The sequence below is a fragment of the Pleurodeles waltl genome, chromosome 3_1 (genome assembly GCF_031143425.1).
Source record: "Pleurodeles waltl isolate 20211129_DDA chromosome 3_1, aPleWal1.hap1.20221129, whole genome shotgun sequence".
Lineage (NCBI taxonomy): Eukaryota > Metazoa > Chordata > Amphibia > Caudata > Salamandridae > Pleurodeles > Pleurodeles waltl.
Window position 1 is genome coordinate 938,512,190 of NC_090440.1, and position 23,188 is coordinate 938,535,377.

Genomic DNA, 23,188 nt, shown 5'->3' on the forward strand with positions numbered 1-23,188 from the left:
ATATATATATATATATATATATATATATGCCTAAGCAACTAATACGCATCCATGTGGAGAGACAGAGACTACGACCAGGATGCCAACACCCTGTCTTGCCTGTGGGCCGGAGCCCGGTGTCTGCGGGTGGTCTAATGTCAGTGGTGAGAACAGCACAGAAGAGAAGTGTCTATTGGCATGAAAGGGACAGGACACAGAGGGGAGTGATCCAGCAAGTGTAAAATCAGAGGAAATTGACAAAAGAGCAGCGTCTTCCCAATAACGATGATGCTTTGCAGGAGACAACCCACAGTGCCTACTTACAAAGCACCTTGTCACCTTGTTACTATTCTGCAAGGAAGTCTCCTTCCTACATCCAGGCTGTGCAACCTGCCTATTACACAACTACACAATTGTGTATTGTTGTTTATCAATATCCCATAGGCATCATATGAGAAGTCTTGCTGCTGCACCCTTTCACAAATTTTGGTTTTGGGTTAGGGTGGGTGGGGCGGGAGTTGAGTTATACTCGCTTCTCCACGATGGTACATGTTAGTGCACATTGTCAATTGATTGTTAACATTGCAAACATAATGAGATAAAAGTGAAATTGAGTAGCTGGAGTATGTATGATGAGGGTATTCAGCGAGATTCTCACTTCCTGTGAAATTTACACTCCAAAGCCATACATTATACAGTATATTTTTTTACTTATTTAAATAGTTAGTATGGTTAAAAAAAGAAAATATTGTTCAACTTAAGCAAAGCATAGCAACTCATCAAAAGTTAGTGTTTATTTATATTTTTAGCACCTAATATCAACAGTGTTCAACCTCTGAAATAACTTGAAGAGCCACCAGCAGCTGGATTTGCTTCTAAAAGTCTAATAACTGACTTTCAGAACCTTCAGGAACCCGCTTTAACGATTTTGAAATCAAGCAAGTACTCCTAGTTTTGGAACACACAAGGACACTGAGCTTACCTGCTTAGACAATATTGTGCCAGTTAGGATCTGGAGTAGATAGATTGAAGTGCTCATGGGGGGAAATCTGATCCCACAGCATCCAATGTACTTAGTAGGTGGTGGTGCAGCTGGTTTCATTTTAATCCCTTAGAAGGAGTGATATCTCAAGGTCCCATTCAGTGAAATGTGGTCTGAAATTTACATTTCTGGAAGGGCCGGGACCTGCGGCCAATAGCAATTCTCCTTCCTTCTCCCACATTCCAGCTGGCGACCATTCTGTGATCTGATAATTTGATGCGCGTGAAAAGCTAGACTAATTCTAACTCATGCCTGCCACCCTATTCTCATCCTTCCTCGCCTTAACAAGTACGTCCTGGTTGTGAATAAGAATCGTGCATGTTGTTAGGGGAACTGGTGTATTAATCACTATTTACATTTTCTTTTTTGCTTATGTTCTTAAAATATACATTTGCTTATTAGAAAGCTATACAATTTTTAAGGAATAGATATAATAGATAAAACAATTATTAATATCGTTTAGCAAAGAAACCCAACTTCTTTAAAACAAGATAACTTTTACTTTTAACAATTTTAAACAGACAAGCATAGCTTTTTTCATAAAAGTGTGTGTGTAGCTAACTTAAAAAAAAAAAGTATGGTATTGTTTTTAAAAGTTATCGAAATTGAAGAAGCTTTGATTATTCAACTTATAATTAAAAAAATCTTTTAAAAGTATTTTATATATTGACATTTTCGTCATTTTGGTACATGCCTCTCCTACTAACCTGGCCTTTTTGGGGGGCTTTATTCTGAATCAAACAGTCTCTTTTGGTGCCACCGTAATGTGGTGGCATACCTTTTTCACAAGCAATTGCATAACACGGGCAAGGTCACATTTTGATGGATGAATCTGCCTGCTACTCCCTAAATGTTGCCTAGAGCCACTGTAGCTTTATTCTTGTAATACTTTTTTTAGGATATTGTTCACATCACAGCCCCATGTTTGAAGTAACGATGTTGTGGAGCGTTTGCAGAATGTGATTAATGTATGTGGAGACAAATGAGCACAAACTACTTCGCCTTTGACGCGTTGTTGCCAGAGAGGGTGGCTTTTCACGAACCTTTCATTATTGAAGAAACAATGCTTAATTTGAGCTGGTGGTTCAGGTGCGGCACCAGCACTTATTTTTGAGGGCCGGCACTTACGTTTCTGCCTCAAGCATTTACTGCGAGCAAAAAACACATATGGAAAATAGGGAGGAAGAAAAAAATTGAAAAGCATCTCAAAGAGAGAAAGCAGAAAGCTGCAGGTATGAGCTGAAGGGGCAGGGAGTGCCTGTAAATGGATTAAAGTGGCCAGATATGACTTCTGGATTGGGCTGTCTCAGTATTCCGTGCTCGCACATTTAATTGCAGCAGCCGCATGTTTCAGAGGAGGGCTTTGGGCCCAGGCACATTTTTATTTACAAATTAAGCACTGTGAAGAAGGCAACCATACTGTAAAATAGGCTCACCGATTTGCACTTGGGACAGGAATTGATTTCATTGTAAAGTAGCTATATGCCTCGAATGTGTAGAAAAAATAAAGGAAAAAAACACTTCTCAAATGTGTGAATTTTGACTTGTTACCAGTATATGAATCCACTCACTTCTCGCTTATGAAATGAGGCTAAAAAAAGACAGCTTGCGTCCATTTCAGTTTACTTTTTGCATCTCCATAAAAGGCAGAATTCTTACCCCTGTTCACTGAAGCCGATTTTATGTGCAAATAAAATAACCTAACTCTAGCAACGTATTAATTCTATTATAATATTAACAATTAGATATTTATTGGTAATGTTTTATTCTAGCAGAATAGTACTGGTTTACAAGACGTATCCTAAAGGCGTAGGTTAATGATGCAAAGCCATGTTAATTTATTAGTGTTACCTTAGTAAATCTTTCCACACAAAGTGGATTACTAGATTAATTTTATTTTAAAAAATACGCGCCCTCCACCTGTAGTTATGTCTTTCAAAGCCAAAAAAGGCATGATGCACAATATGTATTATTACATTTGTTCACATTCACACCAAAATGTGATTATAAATGTTAACCGTGAAGCAGAGGATTTATTTAAAATATTCTCCCTCTCTCTGTGAAGAAAATCATATTACAGTCTGTAGTGATCACGGCTCCTGCCAACCAGAGAGGCAAGAATGAGCCTAATTCATCTCCTCCCTATCGCACATGTATTTTTTTACATGCACAACAGGACTCAGCATTTTTGTAAGGCTACACGCTAGCAGGTCCTGAATCACAAGAAAATATAATGTTGGCGATGATAGCAGAGAACAAGTGAAACAATTATTGTGTGTTGCTTCACCACTCACAATGTGAGTGTTGATCTTCAGATGTGCCTCATCTGGAAGGACCACAGACCTCATAGATTGGTGCTGCAGAAATATGGTTGATATTAGAACATTATAACGTTGGGCACTCCATTGAAGACAATAACATGGCTCAAGGTGAATAATGGCCATTATAAGCCTTTTGCTACAACCTTCCAACGTTTTTCTTTCGGTTTCTCCCAGTATAATTTAGAACATTTTACTTTCAATTGATGGAATATTCCAATAGCTTTATAACCTTCTACCTTGGGTTATACCAGTTGTTGAAGGTGCAGTCCCTCATTATAGTCCCTTGCCTGCAGCTTGGATCTATAACTGTGGCTCAGGGTCTTTAAAAATGGTATAGACCTGTGCAGATTGCTATAAGGCTATATTATAGCTCACAGAAGACAGATCCTGTAGCAGTACACTTTGCTTCTACTTTTTATGCCAAAGTGCGCTAAATGACAAAGGTGACTAAACAGTTTTGAAATTGACTTTTTGCAATATATTAGCAATCACGTTGCCGTCTTGAATCACACTTTTTATCTCCACATTGTGTATCCTTAATGTGTATAGTAGAGATGACATGCAAAGCGCTTAAAAAAAATATTTTTTATTTTTTATGCAGGCAGTGAAATGCAATGTTGGGTTTGCCCACTGAATCCTAACAAAGCCACAGAATTATCAGAATACACGGTCTGATTATAAAAAAGGTTTTTTGTGAAGCTGACTTACTTCAGACCTTCATGCTTAATGTGGATAAATTACTTGGGAAATGAGACTGAAATTACTTCTCTTTCACTTGGAGCACAAATCCCACAAGGGTTAGACTGGAAAGCATTGTTTTAGTTCACTTTCTCTTCCCCTCAAAAGAAGGAGATATTAAAAAAGGGGTTTCTGGTTGGCTAGGGTATGCACCTAAGCCAGGCAGAACCCACCCACTCTAGTCAGGACAAGGGAGTTACACGTGCAAGATAACCCCTGCTCACCCCCTTGGTAGCTTGGCATGAGCAGTCAGGCCTAACCCAGTGGCAATGTATAAAGCGTTTGCACAACACACGTGACACATGTGACACCACAAAAGAACACAACCCCAAGTTATGTAAAAATAAACTGTATTGCACCAAACATAATTAGACCAATCATAATATGTCAGTAACATCCTGCTACCTAAGCAGTTGTCAGAACTTACATAATACTATTACTCTGCAGAGATCAGCAGTAGTCATATATAACACACAGGTTATTTATTATTATGCAACATAAGCAGTAGTCAGGAACCACATTACTAAAGAAATGCACTTGTCATACAAAATATCGTAAATGCCCAACCAGGAACATTAGAAAGCGTAAGCAAGTCAGCAAAATATATTAGCGTAGAGTGCCCCTAAAAGGGGCATTGGAAAATGCAGGGCAGGTCGTGAGAACACATCCTTGGATGGGCACCTGCACTTATATTACCCACGGGGTCGTAAGCTCCAGCCTCCCTCGTGGAGAGCAGGAGTTCCTATGCGGTGAAATACGGTACTCCGAATACTGAGGAGCTCACGCGTTCCTCTTTTATCCAATGCGGTATCCGAAGGAGATATCAGGGGGCTCGGCAGGGACGGGGCCTCCGGTGATGGCTCCCCTCCCGCCCTGCAAGCTGCCCAGCGATGTGACAATGCGAGGAGCGCAGCTGAACTAGGAGGAGCTCATGAGCTTCCATCACGTCCATGTGGCAGACAGTGATGAACAGGGACAGGGCCCCCGGTCATGGCTTCCTTTCCGCCCTGCAAGCTGCCCTGCACAAGAGTTGACCTCAAATGCAAGCTCCAATGGGGAATGGGGGGGTGAGGGCACCCACCACTGGGACCCGTGGAAAGAACTTGCCTTGTCCCCTCGCCTCCAGGATTCACTACGGGGCTGCTCCACTACCAGGAGCAACACAGTACCTCTCCGGCCGAGCCTCTCAGCCTCGGTAAACACACATATGGCTGGGTTGTGCCTCAGGGGATTCCTCTGGCAGGGACCGGCAAATCCTGTCCGAGGCCTCCGCTGCTCTGCCGGCGATCGCACCCTTGTGGGGGTGACAATGGGTCACGGAGGGTCGCCGCCTTCCACTTGTCTCACGGAGCAAGAGCATTCACCACGTGCTTCAACTGGAGATTTCTCAGTGCTCACCGTGCGCTTCAGCAGAAGAATACTTAGCACTCACAAGGCACCACGGCAGCAATCAAAGCGCTTTTCCAGGCGCTATGCAGGCAGTTGTAGGGTCATTGGCCACAGCACCTAGCCCCTATGGACACAAGGTGGAGCACAGGGTGGCAGGGCCCAGCAACAGGCTAGCACAAGAGGGATGGAGTCAGTGACAGTTCATCCAAGTGACCAAGCAGGTCACATGTCAGTGCAGCAGCAGCAGTTCAAGGCGTTTCCTGGTAAGTCCCTCCAGCAGCATTCTGTGTCCAGTTCCAAGTGTGTTTCTTGTGTAAAATGTGGGGAAAAATCCCCTCTACTTATACTCCGTTTTGCAAAGCATTTCCAATGAGAAACAGAGGGAGTTTCAACCAGATACAAGTAGTTCTGGGGGTGTCCCCTCTTTCCTCCAGCACAGGCTACAAACATCAGTTGGGAGCAGGCAACCCTTTTGTGTGAGGCCAGGGAAGCATTTACAGATGCATGTGTGCCCCGCCTCCCCCTCCTCTCAGCCCAGGAAGACCATTCAAAATGTAGATGCACCTCTGTGACACCTCCACCCTCCCTGTGTACAGGGTGTCTGAAAAGTATGCACAAGGCCTAACTGTCACTCTTCCCAGATGTGGATTGGAGTCAAGCTGCAAAACACCACAGTCATAAGCACAGATGAGTACTCACTTTCTAGAAGTGGCATTTCTGCAATGATAATAAAAAAATCCACCTACACCAGTAAGGAGCATTTCTCACTATCATTACAACAATACCAAACATGCCTACGCTACCCCTCATAAATCAGACAATACCCGAGACATAAGGCAGGGCATTTTCAATGCAATCCTATGAGAAGGCAGCACTCACAGCAGTGAGAAACTAAATAGGCTGTTTTTCACTACCAGGTCAGGCTACGCAGCTATCCACATGTCCTGCCTTCTACATACATAGCACCCTCCCCATAGGCCTAGCAAGGGCCTAACTTAGGGGTGACCTACATGTAGTAAAAGGGGAGTTCTGGGCCTGGCAAGTAGATTTAGATACCAGGACCCTCTAGCAGGCCTGAGACAGGTTTGAAAGGCTACTTCAGTGAGTGGCACAAGCAGCGCTGCAAGCCCACTAGTAGCAATTATCTTACAGGCCCTGGGTATAGAGATACCACTGTACAAGGGACTTCCAGGTAAAATAAATGTGCCAATCAGGTATAAGCCAATCATACCAATTTTACAAGGGAGAGCACATGCACTTTGGCACTGATTAGCAGTGGTAAAGTGCCCAGGGTCATAACCTCAGCCAAAAAGGGTCAGAACAAATAGTAGGAGAATGAAAAACGTTTGAGGAAGGACCCTGTAGAAAGAGCCAGGTCCAACAAGAGCCCAACCCCCTCAATAGAAAGAAATGGAAATAATATGCGACTGAGCTGTATTTCTATCTCTACGTGATTCTCTCTCTGCCACTCTCTATATCCTTGCTTTCTCAATCTCCTTTGCTCACCCCTCTCCTTTCCCATTAATTCAAATCTGATAAAAATGTAATATTTAATGTTGATTTGAAAAAGCGTTGCTAAAGGTGTAGACATTCACATGTACCGGTTTTGAGTGTTTGATGGAATCACTTGCTGGCAATTGTTATGCTGTCTTTTCTGACAATCCTGGGATTTCCTTCTACCGAACGTGAATGTTAAACTGATATTATGTCAGCTTTCATAAGGTTTTTTGTTGGTTTTTGTTCTTCCCTGTGGGTTTTACATCTTTGCTTTGCTTCATTTGCTCGCTGGTTCAGGTAGTCTGTTTCCTGGTTTATCTTGGCCTTGGTTGATGTTGACTCATTCTCTTGAGTGTATAGTGCATTGAACAGAGCAGGTTTGTTGCTTTTTTAGAGATGAGTCCAAATGTTTGACGTTTTTTTTTCTCCATTAAATTTGGTTATTAGCCTATCTCTTCTCAGCTGTCTTTCTTGGGTACATTCCTGCATAATGTTGGCATTTCTAAATGAACCAACAAGTATTAATGTATATGTGTGCTAATGCCCTCCATACATTGGCGCCCCTCGCGGCGCAATGCCAGCAACATGTGTTGCACCACTTCAGGACACGGACGGCACTTCACAGAGGTGTTGTAGGTGCGCCAACTATAGCCCATCAGTCCATAGTCTGAGACTGGTCGATGAGTGTCAGTACTTTGTTTTTATCTTTATTTCTGTCCTTCAGACAAGATCAGCTGTTGCTTCTACAAATTAATCAAATGACCAGTGGGATTTGCCTCTACTGTCATAAAGTGAATGTTATTTTATTTTTCACAAGACTGCCACATGGCTCCATGATTTGTAACACCATCTGCAGGTCTTGGAGTTCCATCCAACAGTTTTGTTTATTTCTGGGGCGTGCAGTTTGCCTCTAAAACCCCAAGACCAATTGATATTTGCTAAAATGCCAGCATTGGAGGAAGGTGTCACATATGATGTCGGGCAATTTTGCAGCTACCGTTTCAAACCTTTACAAAGTGGTTTAAGCAATTTTGATAAATGTGTGTGTTTTCATAGGCAAAACCAAAAGTAAACTCTGGGCTCGATTCACAAAGGTAAACTCAGACGAGAGGTCTAAGTTTACATCAAAAGTCTAAGGGCCATATTTATACTTTTTACTAAAATTTTACCGCTGGCTAACGCCATTCCAACGCACCATGTGGGTGCCTTATTTAAGGAATGACGTTAGCCGGCGCTGTGGACTGGTCTGAGTAAAAGAAAATGACGCACACCAGGCAGCGCAGGCGTAGGGGAAATTGGGGTTGAGGGTCAAAAAATGGTGCAAGTCAGGTCTGAGGCAAAAATCAGGCCTCAAACCGGACTTGTGCCATTTTTTTTGACGCACAATCCCCATTGACATGACTCCTGTCTTAGCAAAGACAGGAGTCATGCCCCCTTGACATGACTCCTGTCTTAGCAAAGACAGGAGTCATGCCCCCTTGCCCAATGGCCATGCCCAGGGGACTTCTGTCCCCTGGGCATGGTCATTGGGCATAGTGGCATGTAGGGGGGCCCAAATTAGCCCCCCCATGCCACTTTAAAAAAACTTTAAAAAATACTTACCTCAACTTACCTTTACTTACCTGGGATGGGTCCCCCCATCCATGGGTGTCCTCCAGGGGTGGGCGAGGGTGGCATGGGGTGTCCCTGGAGGCAGGGGAGGGCACCTCTGGACTCCTTCCGAGCCCACAGATCCCTTAACGCCTGCCCTGACCCAGGTGTTAAAAAACAGCGCACAACAGGCTGTGCGCCATTTTTTAAGGCTTTAAAGTCATTTTCTGGGTGGGAATGCCTACCTTGCATGTCATTAACGCAAGGCAGTTTCCCGCTCCAAAAAAATGACGAACACAGTGGAATTTTGACGTCTGCGGGGTCGGGCGTCAGTGTTTAAATATGGGGCAAGGTTTGCGCTGAATGTGCGTCAAAACTTTTGACGCACATTCAGCGCAAACAGAGTATAAACATGCCCCTGAGACCTTTGGTCTAAGTTTGGACTTTTGGTCTAAACCTAGACCAAAAGTCTAAACTTTCATCAAAAGTCTAGTTTAACTACTATAAAGTTAACATTTTGGTCTAATTTTAGACTTTTAGTCTAAACTTACACCAAAACTCCAAACTTACACCAAAAGTCTTTACTATGCTTTTGGTTTAAGTTTACCTTCGTGAATCGGGGCCTCTGTTCACATATTTTATCACAGTTCACCCTTTAATTAACATCATGCATTAAAATGAGCACAGACAATGTTTATTGTTTTGGCTTGTGTAGAGTGAAAAGGTTTATTCTAAGCTTCATTTGCACACAGAATAGAAACAACCTGAGTAGTCCCCCACTCCCTCCCACACACACAAACACTCTCCCTGTGCTCATTGTCTATCACCCTCCATTCTCAGCTCACCCTCCCTCCTTAACTCCTTTCCTCTTTGTTTCCTTTACAGTCTCTTTTATGTTCACCTGTTTAGTTTTTAGTTTTATCTTTTCATCCTCCGAAAGTTTCACCTTCATTTGTTCTCTCTTACCTTCACTTCTATCACACTCTACATTCACGCCTTCCTCTGTCTTTCCCTTTTATTTTCCTCTAGACTTTTAGACTTTCTCCATCACACTCTAAGGCGGTCATTCTGACCGCGGCAGTCGGCGGTCGCCGCCCGCCAAGCGGTTCCCGCCGAAAGACGGCCATTCTGGCTTTCCCGCTGGGCCGGCGGGCGACCGGCAGAAGACCGCCGGCCGGCCCAGCGGGAAAGCCCCTTCAACAATGAAGCCGGCTCGGAATGGAGCCGGCGGAGTTGCAGGGGTGCGACGGGTGCAGTGGCACCCGTCACGATTTTCACTGTCTGCAAAGCAGACAGTGAAAATCTTTGTGGGGCCCTGTTAGGGGGCCCCTGCACTGCCCATGCCAGTGGCATGGGCAGTGCAGGGGCCCCCAGGGGCCCCACAGCACCCGTTCCCGCCATCCTGGTTCTGGCGGTGGACACCGCCAGAAACAGGCTGGCGGGAAGGGGGTCGGAATCCCCATGGCGGTGCTGCAAGCATCGCCGCCATGGCGGATTCCCTGGGCCAGTGGGAAACCGGCGGGAAACCGCCGGCTCCCCTTTTCTGACAGCGGCTTTACTGCCGCGGTCAGAATCGCCCAGGAAGCACCGCCAGCCAGTTGGCGGTGCTTCCACTGCCCTCCGCCCTGGCGGTCATGGACCGCCAGGGTCGGAATGACCCCCTAAATGTCTCTCTCCCAGCTCTTCTGACTTACCTACTCTCTTTATTTTGTTTGAATCTTTTTTATTAGGTTTCATTAAAGTGTAATAAAGTATTACATTCTTTCAAAGAGATCTTCAGGAAATATTTTTTACTTTAGATTGAGTCAATTTTGACTCATTCGTTTGTTGATAAGTATTGGACTGCACAAACAAATTATAACAGTGATGAATATTCCGAATACAACCTAATACATTAAACCTGATCACTCTAGATCCAACACTAATGTTTTTATCAAATGATCTAAAGTGCAAAGTTTATAGGCTAAGGGCCTCATTATAAGTTTGGCGGTCCGTGGACTGCAGTTGTAGTGGTGGCGGTCCGACTGCTGCAACTTTGGTGGTCGGACCGCCCGATTATGAGTTTGGCCGTCAGACTGCCAGAAGAGTGCCAGCAGACCACTGGCACCTCCCATAGTCAGTGCGGCAGGGACCATGGCAGTCCTGAGCACACTGCCAATGTTGGGGATCCCAGTATTGGACCCCTCTGTTGCCATTACGACCTGAATGACAGCCAAGCTTTCATTAGCAATCCCACTGCCACAGAAAGCTTGGCTGTCAGGCATGTACGGGACCCATGGGGTACAGCCCAGTGGAGGGTGAGGCAGGGGTCAATGTGGCCCCCCAAAACAATTGTGGTTCAAGGGTGCACTGTGTCCCATGCACGACATGGTGCATTGGCATAGTGTGCCCGTCATGCCGACAAGTAGGGATACATGGCCGGCAGTAGCTCCTTAATATTGCCCCCTGCCTCCTCCCGCCAGTCACGCCAGCCCCGTGGGTAACTCGTAATCTGGCAGTCTTGGGACCACAAGCCTGGCACCGTTCAAACGACCGCCACCATGGTGGTCCGGCGGTCCGACCACCAAACTCGTAATGAGGCCCTTAGTTCATGTCCTTCATTTTCTTATCACTGAACCCAAAATGTCCTCATATAGCTGTCGCTGATCATTCAGGTATTAAAGCAGTCACTCATGTGTCGCCATTGTCATCATGGTTTCTGTCCATTCTTCCGGGCTTGGCAATAAGTAGATTTACTGTGTGTGATTATACATACTTTGGCTACCATCTGTCTATCTCTTTGGTTGTTAATGCCTATGATCTCATGTGTGTTTAGGAAAGTCAGCAAGTTCCAGAGATGGATCAAAGGTAGATTGCTTGTGGTTTTCATACTGTGGATTCCCAATACTTGGTCATTGTATGACAGAACCTTAGTATGTGAAACATATCTCCTCCTAGGTGGTTTATTGCCAACATCCCACAGTTGGGGCAAACCTTGTTTTAAGAATTTTATATGATGACCACTGCCAAACCTTTAAAATATTGTAACAGCTAAAATATATTCTGGGCTTTTGTAGTCTTTTGTCATGCATGTCTATAAATTCAGACTTAAGTGTCAATTTCTTTGACCTGCACCTGTCACTTGCCTAACATGATCTCACATTGGGCTTCAAGTACAATTCCACAATCAGGGTCTCATTTAATCCTGAAACATTTTTGTGGTCTCACATACCAGATAGCTGTGCAAGGTTTACTCCGATAGCTAAATGGTTATTTCCCAAGTTTGTGCACTAAGCAGTGTTTGAGCTATAAGAACAGCCTATACTGATTTAGGGTAATTGTCAACAGCCCTTTCAAAGAAGATCTGCAAATGTTTTCAGACAGCCCTCTAATAACAGGTGTTTAATAATCACAATACTTCTTTGCACGCACGTTTTCCAGCAGTTAGTTTAGCCTTCAATTACTAATTCAGTGTTGTTATAAATAGAGGGTTCAGGTTCAGAAAGCCTTTTTGTTTCATTTTAATATGATGGGAGGTCCAGGTTTGTATTGTACCCAGTATAATTATATTCTATCCGAAAAGGAGAGTTATAGTTAATTCCATTTCACAAAGTGAAACGTCATCTGGGCCACCACAACTGTTAAATTAATTTTCTTTTCTGGTACCTCAACCTATATTAATTTTGTCAGTTTAAAAACCATTACAGTCATGTAGAAGTTGTAAATTACCACAGATGAGGTCAACAGGGGAGAGAAAACGTTATTCTCCCCAAACCCCAGGTAACACCAGGAGTCAACTGCCACAAGACACATCATAATATTCCACATAATACAGAATGTAGAACATAGAAAATCCGATGCACTAAAAGGTACATTACCACAACATCCTCCCCTCTTCCTAAAATGAACAAACTTAATAATCAAAGAAATAAAATATAAAACAAAAAAACATAAATGTGATATAAATAAACCAAGGTGAACAGCTGCGAATTGCCCAAAAATGATCTTAAATATTTATTACAATAATCACAAAATATTTCTGGCTTGCTGATCACCTTTACTTTTGCCCATCACTTGTATACTATGGCTACTATTTAGGCACAATCTTTCTTACAAACATCTCCTGGGAAATATCATGTGTATGGTCTGGTTTCCTACCATACACCATATAATGCCATTCAAATTCATTGTTTGCTTTCACCACTCTATTTACATTTCACCATTCATGACTATTGACCATGATCACATTTCCGCTAACTGCCTCAACTTTAATGTCTTTTAATCTTTGACATACCTTTAAACACATGAACAGGTTCTTAATGCAAACCCAATCCCCAACCAATATGTTACCTCCACCGTCTCTGACTCCATGCTTTTCCTAAAATCTCTGTATCATTTTTAGTTGATAATCCTCAACTTTGGGTCATATACACTTGTCCATAGTTCTTTCATGCTCTGTATAACGCTGCCCTTTCTTTCACAAGGCTGGGCACATTTTGCACACAGAGATACAACTGTTCAAAGCCTCTCAGAGTCTTAGCATTTACACTGTTAGGACCTGTGTGATGAGACCACAACATACTTTCAACTGTCTGGCATACATCAACCCTGTTCTTTACCACACACTGTACACATTTTACCAATGTGTGATTCATTTTCTTAACCAAACCATTGGCCTAAGGGTGATACAATGCAATTCTTTTGTAAGTAATACTGCAGATGCACACAAATCTCTCATTTCTTTAGATACGAAATCCACATCATTGTCAGATACCAATTCCCTTGGAAAACCTCTACGAAAACATTTTCTAAAAAATCTGATAACTAATTTTGTGTTGGGTTCTTCAATAAACTCAGCTTCCCACCATTTTCTATAATAATTAACTACTGATATAGCATACTTGATTTTGTGTGATAGAGCGTTGAAAGGACCAATAAAACAGTTAACTTCATCCATGATCTTTGGAGTTGTTTCAGTTTTGAGACGTTTATCACTGGTGCAATTACCAACACATGCCTTGACAGCTTGAACAACATACATTTCCATACCAGACCACAAATAAACAGACTGTATTTCCCTTCATGTGGGGGTTTGACCCAAATATCCTTCATGCCCCATTGGAAGATATTGTCTCAGAAATGCATGAGAGGTACAAGCTTGTCTCCTCTCATTAACATGTTGTTTTTCTCCAGAAACAATACATTAGCCACTTTAAAATAAGACTGTAGGTTTGCATGTAAAGATTTTTCTTTCAGCCAACTTTCTGAAACATATTTCTGAACCTAAACCAAATCTCCATCAAAATTAAAAAAATTTAACCCAATCCTCAGTGAAACCACTCTCACTACAAACATCAGCTGCAGCAATTAACCATTCTTCATCATTCCTATCATCCTGACCAGCAGATAAACTTGAAAACATAGGAGACCTTGACAAATAATTATCTCATACATTCATATCACCAGGAATATGTTGAATATTAAAATTATATCATAACAATTTTGAATTTAACCTTACAATCTTAGGGGTATCATCCCTGACTGCTGAACTCCTAGTATGTTCATCAGTGGTTTGTGATCTGCCATTATCATGAATTTCCTACCCTACACAAAACATGTTAAACGTCAACAGCACACTGCACGTTTTTTTCTTTCAGTCACTTAAATCATTTTTTAATTGTCAGCAAATCCCACTGTTCTCTCCTACTCCTTATTGTCTTGGGAAAATGTTGCACCCAAACCACTATTGCTAGCATCTGCAGTAAATATGCATTGTTTAGTAGGATCAAACAATGCTAATATCCTAGCTGAAGCAAATTCTTCTTTCAGTGTCATACATTCTGCTTGACATTTTTCATCCCATGAAAAAATCCTGTTTGTTGGTAAGCACATCTCACAAATCCTCAGTTTGATTAAAAGATCTTTGAAAATCTTTGTGTAGAATTCACAAACACCTAAAAAAGAGGTCACTTGTTTTTTTATGCTATGCATTGAAGTATTCCCAATGGGTTCAACTAAACCAGGATGCTGTTTCACTTCATGTTAAAAAATGACATGACCAAGATATTCAATGCTGAACTTGGCAAACTCACATTTGTCTGTATTAGCCACAATGCCAGCTTGGTCAAGTTTTCGTAACACAACTAGCATAAATTTGTTGTGTTCTTGAAATTCCTTAGCCCCAATTAGAATATCAGTCTTTGACGTGACCACTCCTTGCAAAAAAGACTCCATTTCAAAACAGAACTGGCTGAGGCCAAACCAAATGGCATTCTCTCAAATTGATATGCTCCCACTAAGGACGCAAAAGCCATGAGATGTCCAAATGATGGATCTAATTCCACCTGGTGATACGAAGATACCAGGCCAATTTTATTGCAATTAGATGGTCTAGCAAACATTGTTATATATCATCAATGCGAGGTAAAGATAGAGAATCCACCCAAATTACTCTGTTCAAATTTGTAAGATCAATGCAGAACCTCAATTGACCATTTTTATTCTCCATAGATGCAGTCAAAGGTAAAGAAAAAGCTTTATTCAACCCAAGCCCCAGGCAGCACCAGGAACAACTGCCATAAGACACATACTAACGTTCCACAGAATACAGAACAGAGGAAAACAGATACGCTTAAAGACACATCACCACATGTTCATCACTGCTGGGGGCTGTGATGTAACCACATAATCATGGAGATGAATTTGAGGCCCAATCCTTTTCTCTCTAGCATATGAAGTAGGCATCCCCGCTCAACTCTGTCTAAAGCTTTTCAGCATTAAAGTGGAGGGACACTTTTTCATCTGTTTTTTCCGGGTTTGCCTTAAGAGATGTAGAGGAGCATGCATATGATTCCTCCGTGATTGACTAGGCACCATGCCCACTTTATTTTCGTGTACCATTAGTGGAATAAATCTTTTTAGTCTGTTGTCTAGGGCTTTCATCAACTTTGATGTAATTGATAATAAAGGATATGGGCCTGTAATTTTCACAAGGTGGTGGGTCTCTTCATTGCATTGGTATCTGCTCAAACTACACAGACGGCACCAACATTAGCATTTTAGTTCAGAATGCCTTATCAGATAATGTACCCAATCTGGAGTGGCCAGAAACGAAGCTCTCTAGAATTTGGACATCTTTCTTACAGCCAGGCTTCACCGCTCAATATACCTTCTCTCTTAGCTTTTCCTTCTCCACCACCTAAGGTCAGATTAAGGATTTTTACCATCCCAGGTAAAGGCATACCTGTCAATACCATCCTGTTAATTAATTGTGCAGAATGTGTTATTTGTACTGGAAATGTGACATCCCTTTCTGGTGACAGCCTAGGCATTCACTGAGTATTCTCTTTCACAACAATTGTGCTTGTCTTCTCTTCTTTCTCACAAACTGCCCTCTCTTTCTAAATTATCCTCTCAATCTTGTTTTCTATCATTCAATTTTCTTTTAAAATTCATGCTCCTCACACTTCCCTCTTTCTTAACCCTTCACCTACTTTTCTCTGTTTGACTTTCCATCCTCTCTTTCTCCTGTCTTAAGTTTCTTTTAATTTTTATGCCCCTGCTTCTCCATCCTCAGATATCCTTCTGACACTCTTCCTCCCCCTACCTTTTCCCTAGGTCACCACATAAATACCCTAGACTTTTCCCGACTATCTTCTTTCCACTGTATTTCATACATTTCTGCCACTGACTTTTTACATATTGTTTCGTCTTGCATTATTCTTCTGTCTCTATCCTCCTTTCTGCCCCACACATTCTTCTACTGAAATTCTGAAATTGATTTTTTTTCACCAACCATATATTTGTTTTGCTTTAAGGCAGGGCCTACCACCGTCTTGGAAGCCGATTCCCAAATGCCAGCATATTTCCAACGGAGAATGTGATGTAACCTGTGTGGAGGATTCATATTCCAGATACAAAGCCCGTGTGAAAGCCTCTGTGGGGACACAGGAATCACCCTGGAAAGAATCAGAGACCAATTTCTCATACCTTTCAGATGGTAAGTCACACATGCTAACTTCTAATGCTCGGAGTGTCTGCCAAAGCACCTTGAGGTGATCAGTCAGTTTAATAAGACTGGTTTCCAGGGCCCAAAGCTTTTAAAAAACATTAACCAATTTGGTATGAAGTGGCTGATGAAGAGTGAGTGAGTAGGTCAGGACTTTTGTTCTCACAGCTGTGTCTTCCTTAACTGTTCCACCTCTTGTGTACCAGAGTATCTCTACACATGCAAGGAGTCTCCCGAAAGGTTTGGGAGTTTAAAATGTCTCACACCCATGTCAGCTCCTATGCCATGGATAAGAGAGTATTTCTTGCTGAGTTGGGTCCTTGACCCTTAGATGAGAATGTCTATGGGGGATAAGCCTATCCCCATTCTATTGTATGCAGATAATTGGACTTGCTTTTCACATATATGAATGATTTAGATCTCAAAGTAAATTATACTAAATCACATATTCTGACCTGCAATCGACCTAGTACAAAGTCCAAGTGCTTCAACATGGGGGAGCATAATTTAGTAAAGGTGAAGAGTTTTAATTATTTAGGGATTCTTTTCACTCAGACCCTTAGTTGGTCTTCACTTTTAACATCCAGTCTCCAGTCTTTGAACTGGAACATTGAGGCTATTTTTAGATTTGCCAAAAAACTAAAAAATAAGCCGAGAGCAGAGATGTTGAGTCTTTATAGGAGTAAGTGTATAGAGGTGGGAATATATGGTGCTGGTCTGTGGGGTTATAACAATGACGATATTCTTCAAAAAGTAGAACATTGTTTTACCCGCAGACTACTGTCAGTACCGGGAGGCACCACCACCCTAAAATGCCATGAAGAGCTAGGATTAACATTTTTGGAAGACCTGATTGCTATGGCACCCTTATTGCTTTGGGTTAAAGCCTGGAGGACACTGTAAGTCAGTTTAACCAGAACATGTGTTACTGACTGCCTGATATTAGATAGGTCAGACAGCACATTGTGGTTTTCATACTTGAAGGCTCATTAAAAAAAATTGGTTTAACCGAGTTATTTGAAAACCACTGCATTATTGGGCCCAAACATAAAACATACGTCAAAGAATGCTATTTGACATACTGTAGGAACATTTGTATTGAGGCACCCCAGGCAAAGGAATCAGTTGTCAAATACGCATTAGTTTCTACATGTGGTACTGAGCCGTACCTAGGTTGAATTGACAACCCCACTCATGGCCACTGGCTAACTCTTCTGAGAATGGGTACGCTGCACGGTGAGTTTCTTTTGCCCTTGTCAGAGTCATGGCATCAAACTCTTCCGCCATGTGTGGGACAATATTGACATGCAAGGCACAATTCACTTTATGCGGTTTTACACCCTGTACTCTAAACCTAGATATTCTTTCCTGGTTCTTGTTTTGCCAACACAAGTTTGAGGCATCACAATGAGGGGTTATTATTCTTGCAATGTATTGATTGATAGTATCAGCGGTGTCCTTTACATGAGAGCTAACTTATTTCACACGTGGTTTAAGAAAAATGTCAATGTACTTTGCTAATCATTCCAAAATAGAACTTACTTGTGATTTTATAGGTCTGGGAGGTGGTTAATTCCTATTTTGATGTATTTTGGCTACTCAGCACATAACCGGTGCCCTAGGGTTCTTGTTCATTCAGAAACTGTGCTCATTTTTAGAAAGCCATCCTTTCGAAAGGCCTTCTTCAATGACCATTTTTCTCTCCACCTTTATTTCTTTAGTGGGATCATAATTGATTTTTCTGTAATTAGCATTATTGCTTCATCTGTCCAATATTTATTGATCATAGTCTGTCCGATTCTGAATTACAATTGCCCCACCCTTATCGGCTGGTTTTATAATTATTTCATCTGCTTGTTGTAATCTGGGAAGTTCGACCATTTTCGATTTAGTACGATTATATTTCATAAATTTATTTTTTCCTTCGAACAGATCCACCTCTTTCTTGACAGTTTTTTCAAAGTCTATAATCTCAGCAGGCATTTTATGTGTGAGAGGACAGAAAGTAGATAGATTTTTTAGACCTATGTTGTCAGAGAAATAAACGGGATCCTCATTCCTAAAAAACCTCTATAAGGTGAATTTTGCGGAACATTTGTAACATCTCCAGTCTCAACAGTGCAAAGCAGTGCTTAATTTGTGCTTGTTTTTTCCGGTGCTGAGCACCGGCACTTATTTTTGAGGGCTGGCGCTTATTCTTCTGCCCCAAGCATTTACTGCACATATGGGAAAGATGGAAGAGAAAAATGAAAAAGCGTCACAATGGGAGAGGGCGGAAAGCTGCAAAAGTGAGCCGAGGGGGCAGTGAGTGGCTTTAAATTGATTCAAGAGGCCCAAGATGGCTTCAGGATTACGCAGGCTCAGTATTCTGTGTTCCCACATTTAATTGCAGCAGCCGTGTGTTTAAAAGAAGGGCTTTGAGCACCGGCACGTTTTTATTTACAAATTAAGCACTGATGCAAAGTCTGCATTCCGTGTTGGGACAAATGACAACCTATTCTCCAGCACTTTCCTTGTGAGGAGAGGGACACTCGAGAGGCCCGATTGTGGTTTGTAGGACTAAGGCAACCGTTCTCTCCAACGCACGTGCCATTTAGTGGCATTAACGCCCCGTGGATCATCTTAAATATCAAGAAATCCAGAGTACATGGGACTTTTATATTCAGCCGATTCTCTTTCTTCCTTCCATGTTTGGCTTTTTGCAATATATTTTCCAGTCTTAAAAAGGCAGTGTCACCTTTAAGCCATGTACCCATTGATATTACCAGGTATGAATAAGAAAGCACTCACACTGGGTGAGGTGAAGGGATGTTTGTAGACAACCAATAACTCAAAATTGTTTATTTTATTTTTAGACAAATAACCACCCGTGAGAGCGTGTGGATTTATTATTCGCTTGCGTTGTTTTAAGGATGTGGCGCCAATGAAGATCTTGTGTAACTCAGTCCATGGGGAGATCAAAACGCGTAGTCAGAGGCATTGGAGTTCTGGGTGCCAAATAATGACAGTGAACTAAGCCTTTGACACTGGAATAATTGGCACTGTTTTATGCCCACGCTAATGGACACTTGTGAAAGGCCTACTTGTGTTGAATAACTGTCTTGGGAACTACAAAACTCTGGAAAAGCATTGTGAAATGTTGTTAATGCTCTTGGTTATTGATTAGGTTTCATTTGTTATTATTTTTATTGGGTATTGATTAGCGTTTGCATTATTTTGTAAACATAGTTCACAAAGTACCTGTTTTTATTGAAGGATTTTTCTGGAATTAAGTAAATTAATTATTGACATGATGTAAAATATCAGCATGTCTTATTGTTAAGTTTGTATTTTTTCAAAGAATGGTGAAAGAGGGTTTTGCACTTTGTTGATATATTGAGTACCCCAATCTTAATTCCCCTTAATTGGTTCACCCCCACCCCACTTATCTATGGTTGTTGGTCCAGGAAAGAGCATCTTCCTCTAACTAACCTCCACTGAGAAGGTAGCTCTCTGCCTCTCTATCTCTCTGGCCAGGTCTCTGTTTGAAACTCACACTCACTCCTTCTTCCTCTCACTTTCTAATAGTGCAACTTCACCCCTGATGAGAGTGCCTCCCCGTAATATATATGGTTTCCTCATCTTCACTGTGATAGCAAATGAGACCTTTAGATCAAGCTGTTTATCTGCCTCGTGTGCAAGGATCTCTGACTCTATCACAGGGTGTCTTTCTCCATCTGCTTCTTTGATTGTGCGGTCTCTACCTCCGTGAAATCTCGGTGTCTTTTATTCTAAGTGTGTTGCTCCTCTGACCAGGATGTGGCCATACAGATTAGTTCATTTGTACCTCGGATGTCATCAGCTTACTTCCTGTGCACCTGAGGTCAGGACATCTCACTTCTGCTTAACTCATGAACATTTGAGCAAGGTTTCTCTCACTTAGTTTATCTGCATCTTACATCAGGGTCTGTGTCTCACCAGCTAGTTCTTCCGCACCTTGGGTCATGAGATCCTTCCCCAAGTTAGTTTTTGTCACTTTCTCATTTTCTCCACAGTTTAGATTGGTGTGTGTGTCTCGAGATGGTGCCTCACCTAGGTTTATTCTTCTGTCTCTCATTCAGCACACTCCTCTGCATAGTGTGCCCATTTTATCTCAGATCATCAGGCCCTCTTCCTCAGATTATGGCCTCCACTGCTTTGTTTTAGTGGAGACTATGGGTCTGATTTAGTGTTTAGTGAATGGGTTACTCCGTCACAAACATGACGGATATCCTTCCCACTGTATTACAATTCTAATATATCAAATGAAACTTGTAATATATAGTAATCTGTCACAATTGTAATGCAGCAACCCATTTACCAAACTCTAAATCAGGCCCTATATCTCTTAGGCCCCAACACAAGAAGTCTCACCTTGATGTAATGATGCTGGAGCAGGGACAGTCAGGCTGTACTCTTTGACCAGATCTGCTGGGAAGAAGCCAGCTGCTGTATTAATTTCTCCTCTTCAACAGCCCTGAAGGAAAATTAACCAGCCACTCGCACTGCCCACAGCTGCAGCACCCCTTTGGTAAGTGATATATTGCGACTGTCACTCCTGTGCTGTCCTTTTAGTCTAGGATACCTCTTCGAAATAGGGTCTGTAGGTGGCAGATGTATATGAGTAGGGACCACAATCCGAGTCAGGGTAAGTCAAATATACCCTTTAAAGCCCCTGGCAGCTTCACACAGAGCAGTCAAGCTCAACTTAAGAGGCAATGTGTAAAGTATTTGTGCAACACACACACAGCAACACACTGAAAACAGCACAGAGAGACTCCCCACAGGTTTAGAAATATAGTGGGTATTTATCTGAATAAAACGAGACCAAAACAACACAAGTCCAATCAGTGAAAGTCGAGATATGAATTTTTAAAGAATTAACTAACAATAGTGCTTAAAGGTCCCTAGCGGTCAAAAGGTTACTTGAGGTCGCAAAGGACCAGTGTAAATCCAGAATCCGGGCTGACTGCGATGGAGGGTAGGCTGGCTACAGAACCCACACAGGGTCCACTAAAAAAGTACCTTGGATGGAGCAAGCATTAATGTTGAGGAACGAATGCGAAGATGATGCTTCGACATTTTCCACGCAGTTAGGTCACTGCATCATCATTGAGTCTCGCAGTCAGTCCTGCATTGTCATCGAACTCCATTGAGATGAATGCGATGCGTCGTCGTCGAGCTGCCCAGAAATGTATTTGGATCAGTGATGCCTTGTCGTTGAGCTGCGCAGGTTGTGGCTCCGCTTTGTCGATCAGCCTCTGCATCGGCGTCGAAGGGGCGATGCGTTGGTTCTCAACCAGCAGAGTGGTGATGATGAATTGTTTTTTGCAAAAGGCAGCTGCAGAACCCACATCCATGGCCCAGAACTGGAGTGGTACCTCAGGCAGGGGTAGGACTCACAGATGGCAGAGTCCAGCAGCACCAGAAGAGTTACAGGCACCCTTTGATGTCCCTGAGACTGCAGAAGAACAGGGGGGAAACAAGAAAGCCTTTGAGTCACTCTGGGTTCAAGTACAATGGGTCCATTACTGTCCTCAGCAGAGCAGAGATCAGCAGAGAGAAGGGCAGCTCAGCAAAGTAGAGACACAATTCCTTAGAACAGTCAGCCCAGGCAGAGCGATAATCCTTACAGCTCAGGCTCTTTAGTCCACCAGAAATCTTCTCAGGGCCAGTAGTGTACTGCTTTGGTAGGGACTAAGCCCCAGTTCTGATACCCAATTGTGCCTTTGAAGTGGGGGTGACTTAAAAAAAGATTATTTAGAGTGCAGAGAGATCCTTTCTTCCTAGCCCTGGTTCCAGACAACCAGTAGGGAGTAATCAGCCCTTTGTGTGGAGACTTGTCTTTTGAAGTGGCATATCCCTTTTGAAGTGTGTCAGCTCCCCTCCACCCTTCCTGCCCAATAAGGTCCATCAAAATGCAGATAAAAGTAGATCAGTCATTTGTCACACCCACCCTTCCTGTGTGTGTGGCTGCCTAGAGGGAATGCACAAAGTGTAGTTGTCACCTAGCCCAGACATGTGTCGGAGGCAGGTTGCAAGGCACACAGAGCAGTATGAGCTGAGAAATGCCCACTTTCTAAAAGTGGCATTTCTAAAATAGTAATGTTAAATCCGACTTTACCAGTGAAGATAATTTATCATCACCATTCCAATGTTATGAAACATTTCTGATATTTTCTGACCAGGAATTACAGCTTAAAAGTACATAAAGGAACTCCCAATGCTGGCCTATGAAATAAGTAGGCCTCACAGTAGTGAAAAATGACTTTGGGAGATTGTCACTACCAGGACATGTAAACTTAAAGGCACCTTGCCTTATGGGCTATCTAGGGCCTACCATAGGGGTGTCTTATATGTAATAAAAGGGGAGTTTAAGACTTGGCTAGAGGTTTTATATGGCAAGTTATAGTGGCAGTAAACTGCGCACGCAGGCCCTGCAAATGCAGAACTGTGAAAAGGTTTGGAAGGCTTCTTGTGTGGGTGACACAATCAGTGCTGCAGGCCTACTAGAAACATTCAATTTACAGGCCTTGGGGATATGGTATACCACTTTACAGGGGCCCTACAAGTAAAATAAACATGCCAATTGGGTATTCACCAACATTACCATGTTAAGAGGAGAAG

At 42.4% G+C, this 23,188-nt stretch overlaps 1 protein-coding gene across 1 annotated transcript in view; it reads left to right on the forward strand.

Moving 5' to 3' along the window:
* Positions 1-23,188, forward strand: part of IFNLR1 (interferon lambda receptor 1) — a 265,360-nt gene that overhangs the window by 140,339 nt on the left and 101,833 nt on the right. Inside the window, exon 3 of the mRNA XM_069223952.1 lies at positions 16,353-16,534. Coding sequence (XP_069080053.1) covers positions 16,353-16,534 — 182 coding nt within the window. The remainder of the gene's footprint in view (positions 1-16,352; positions 16,535-23,188) is intronic.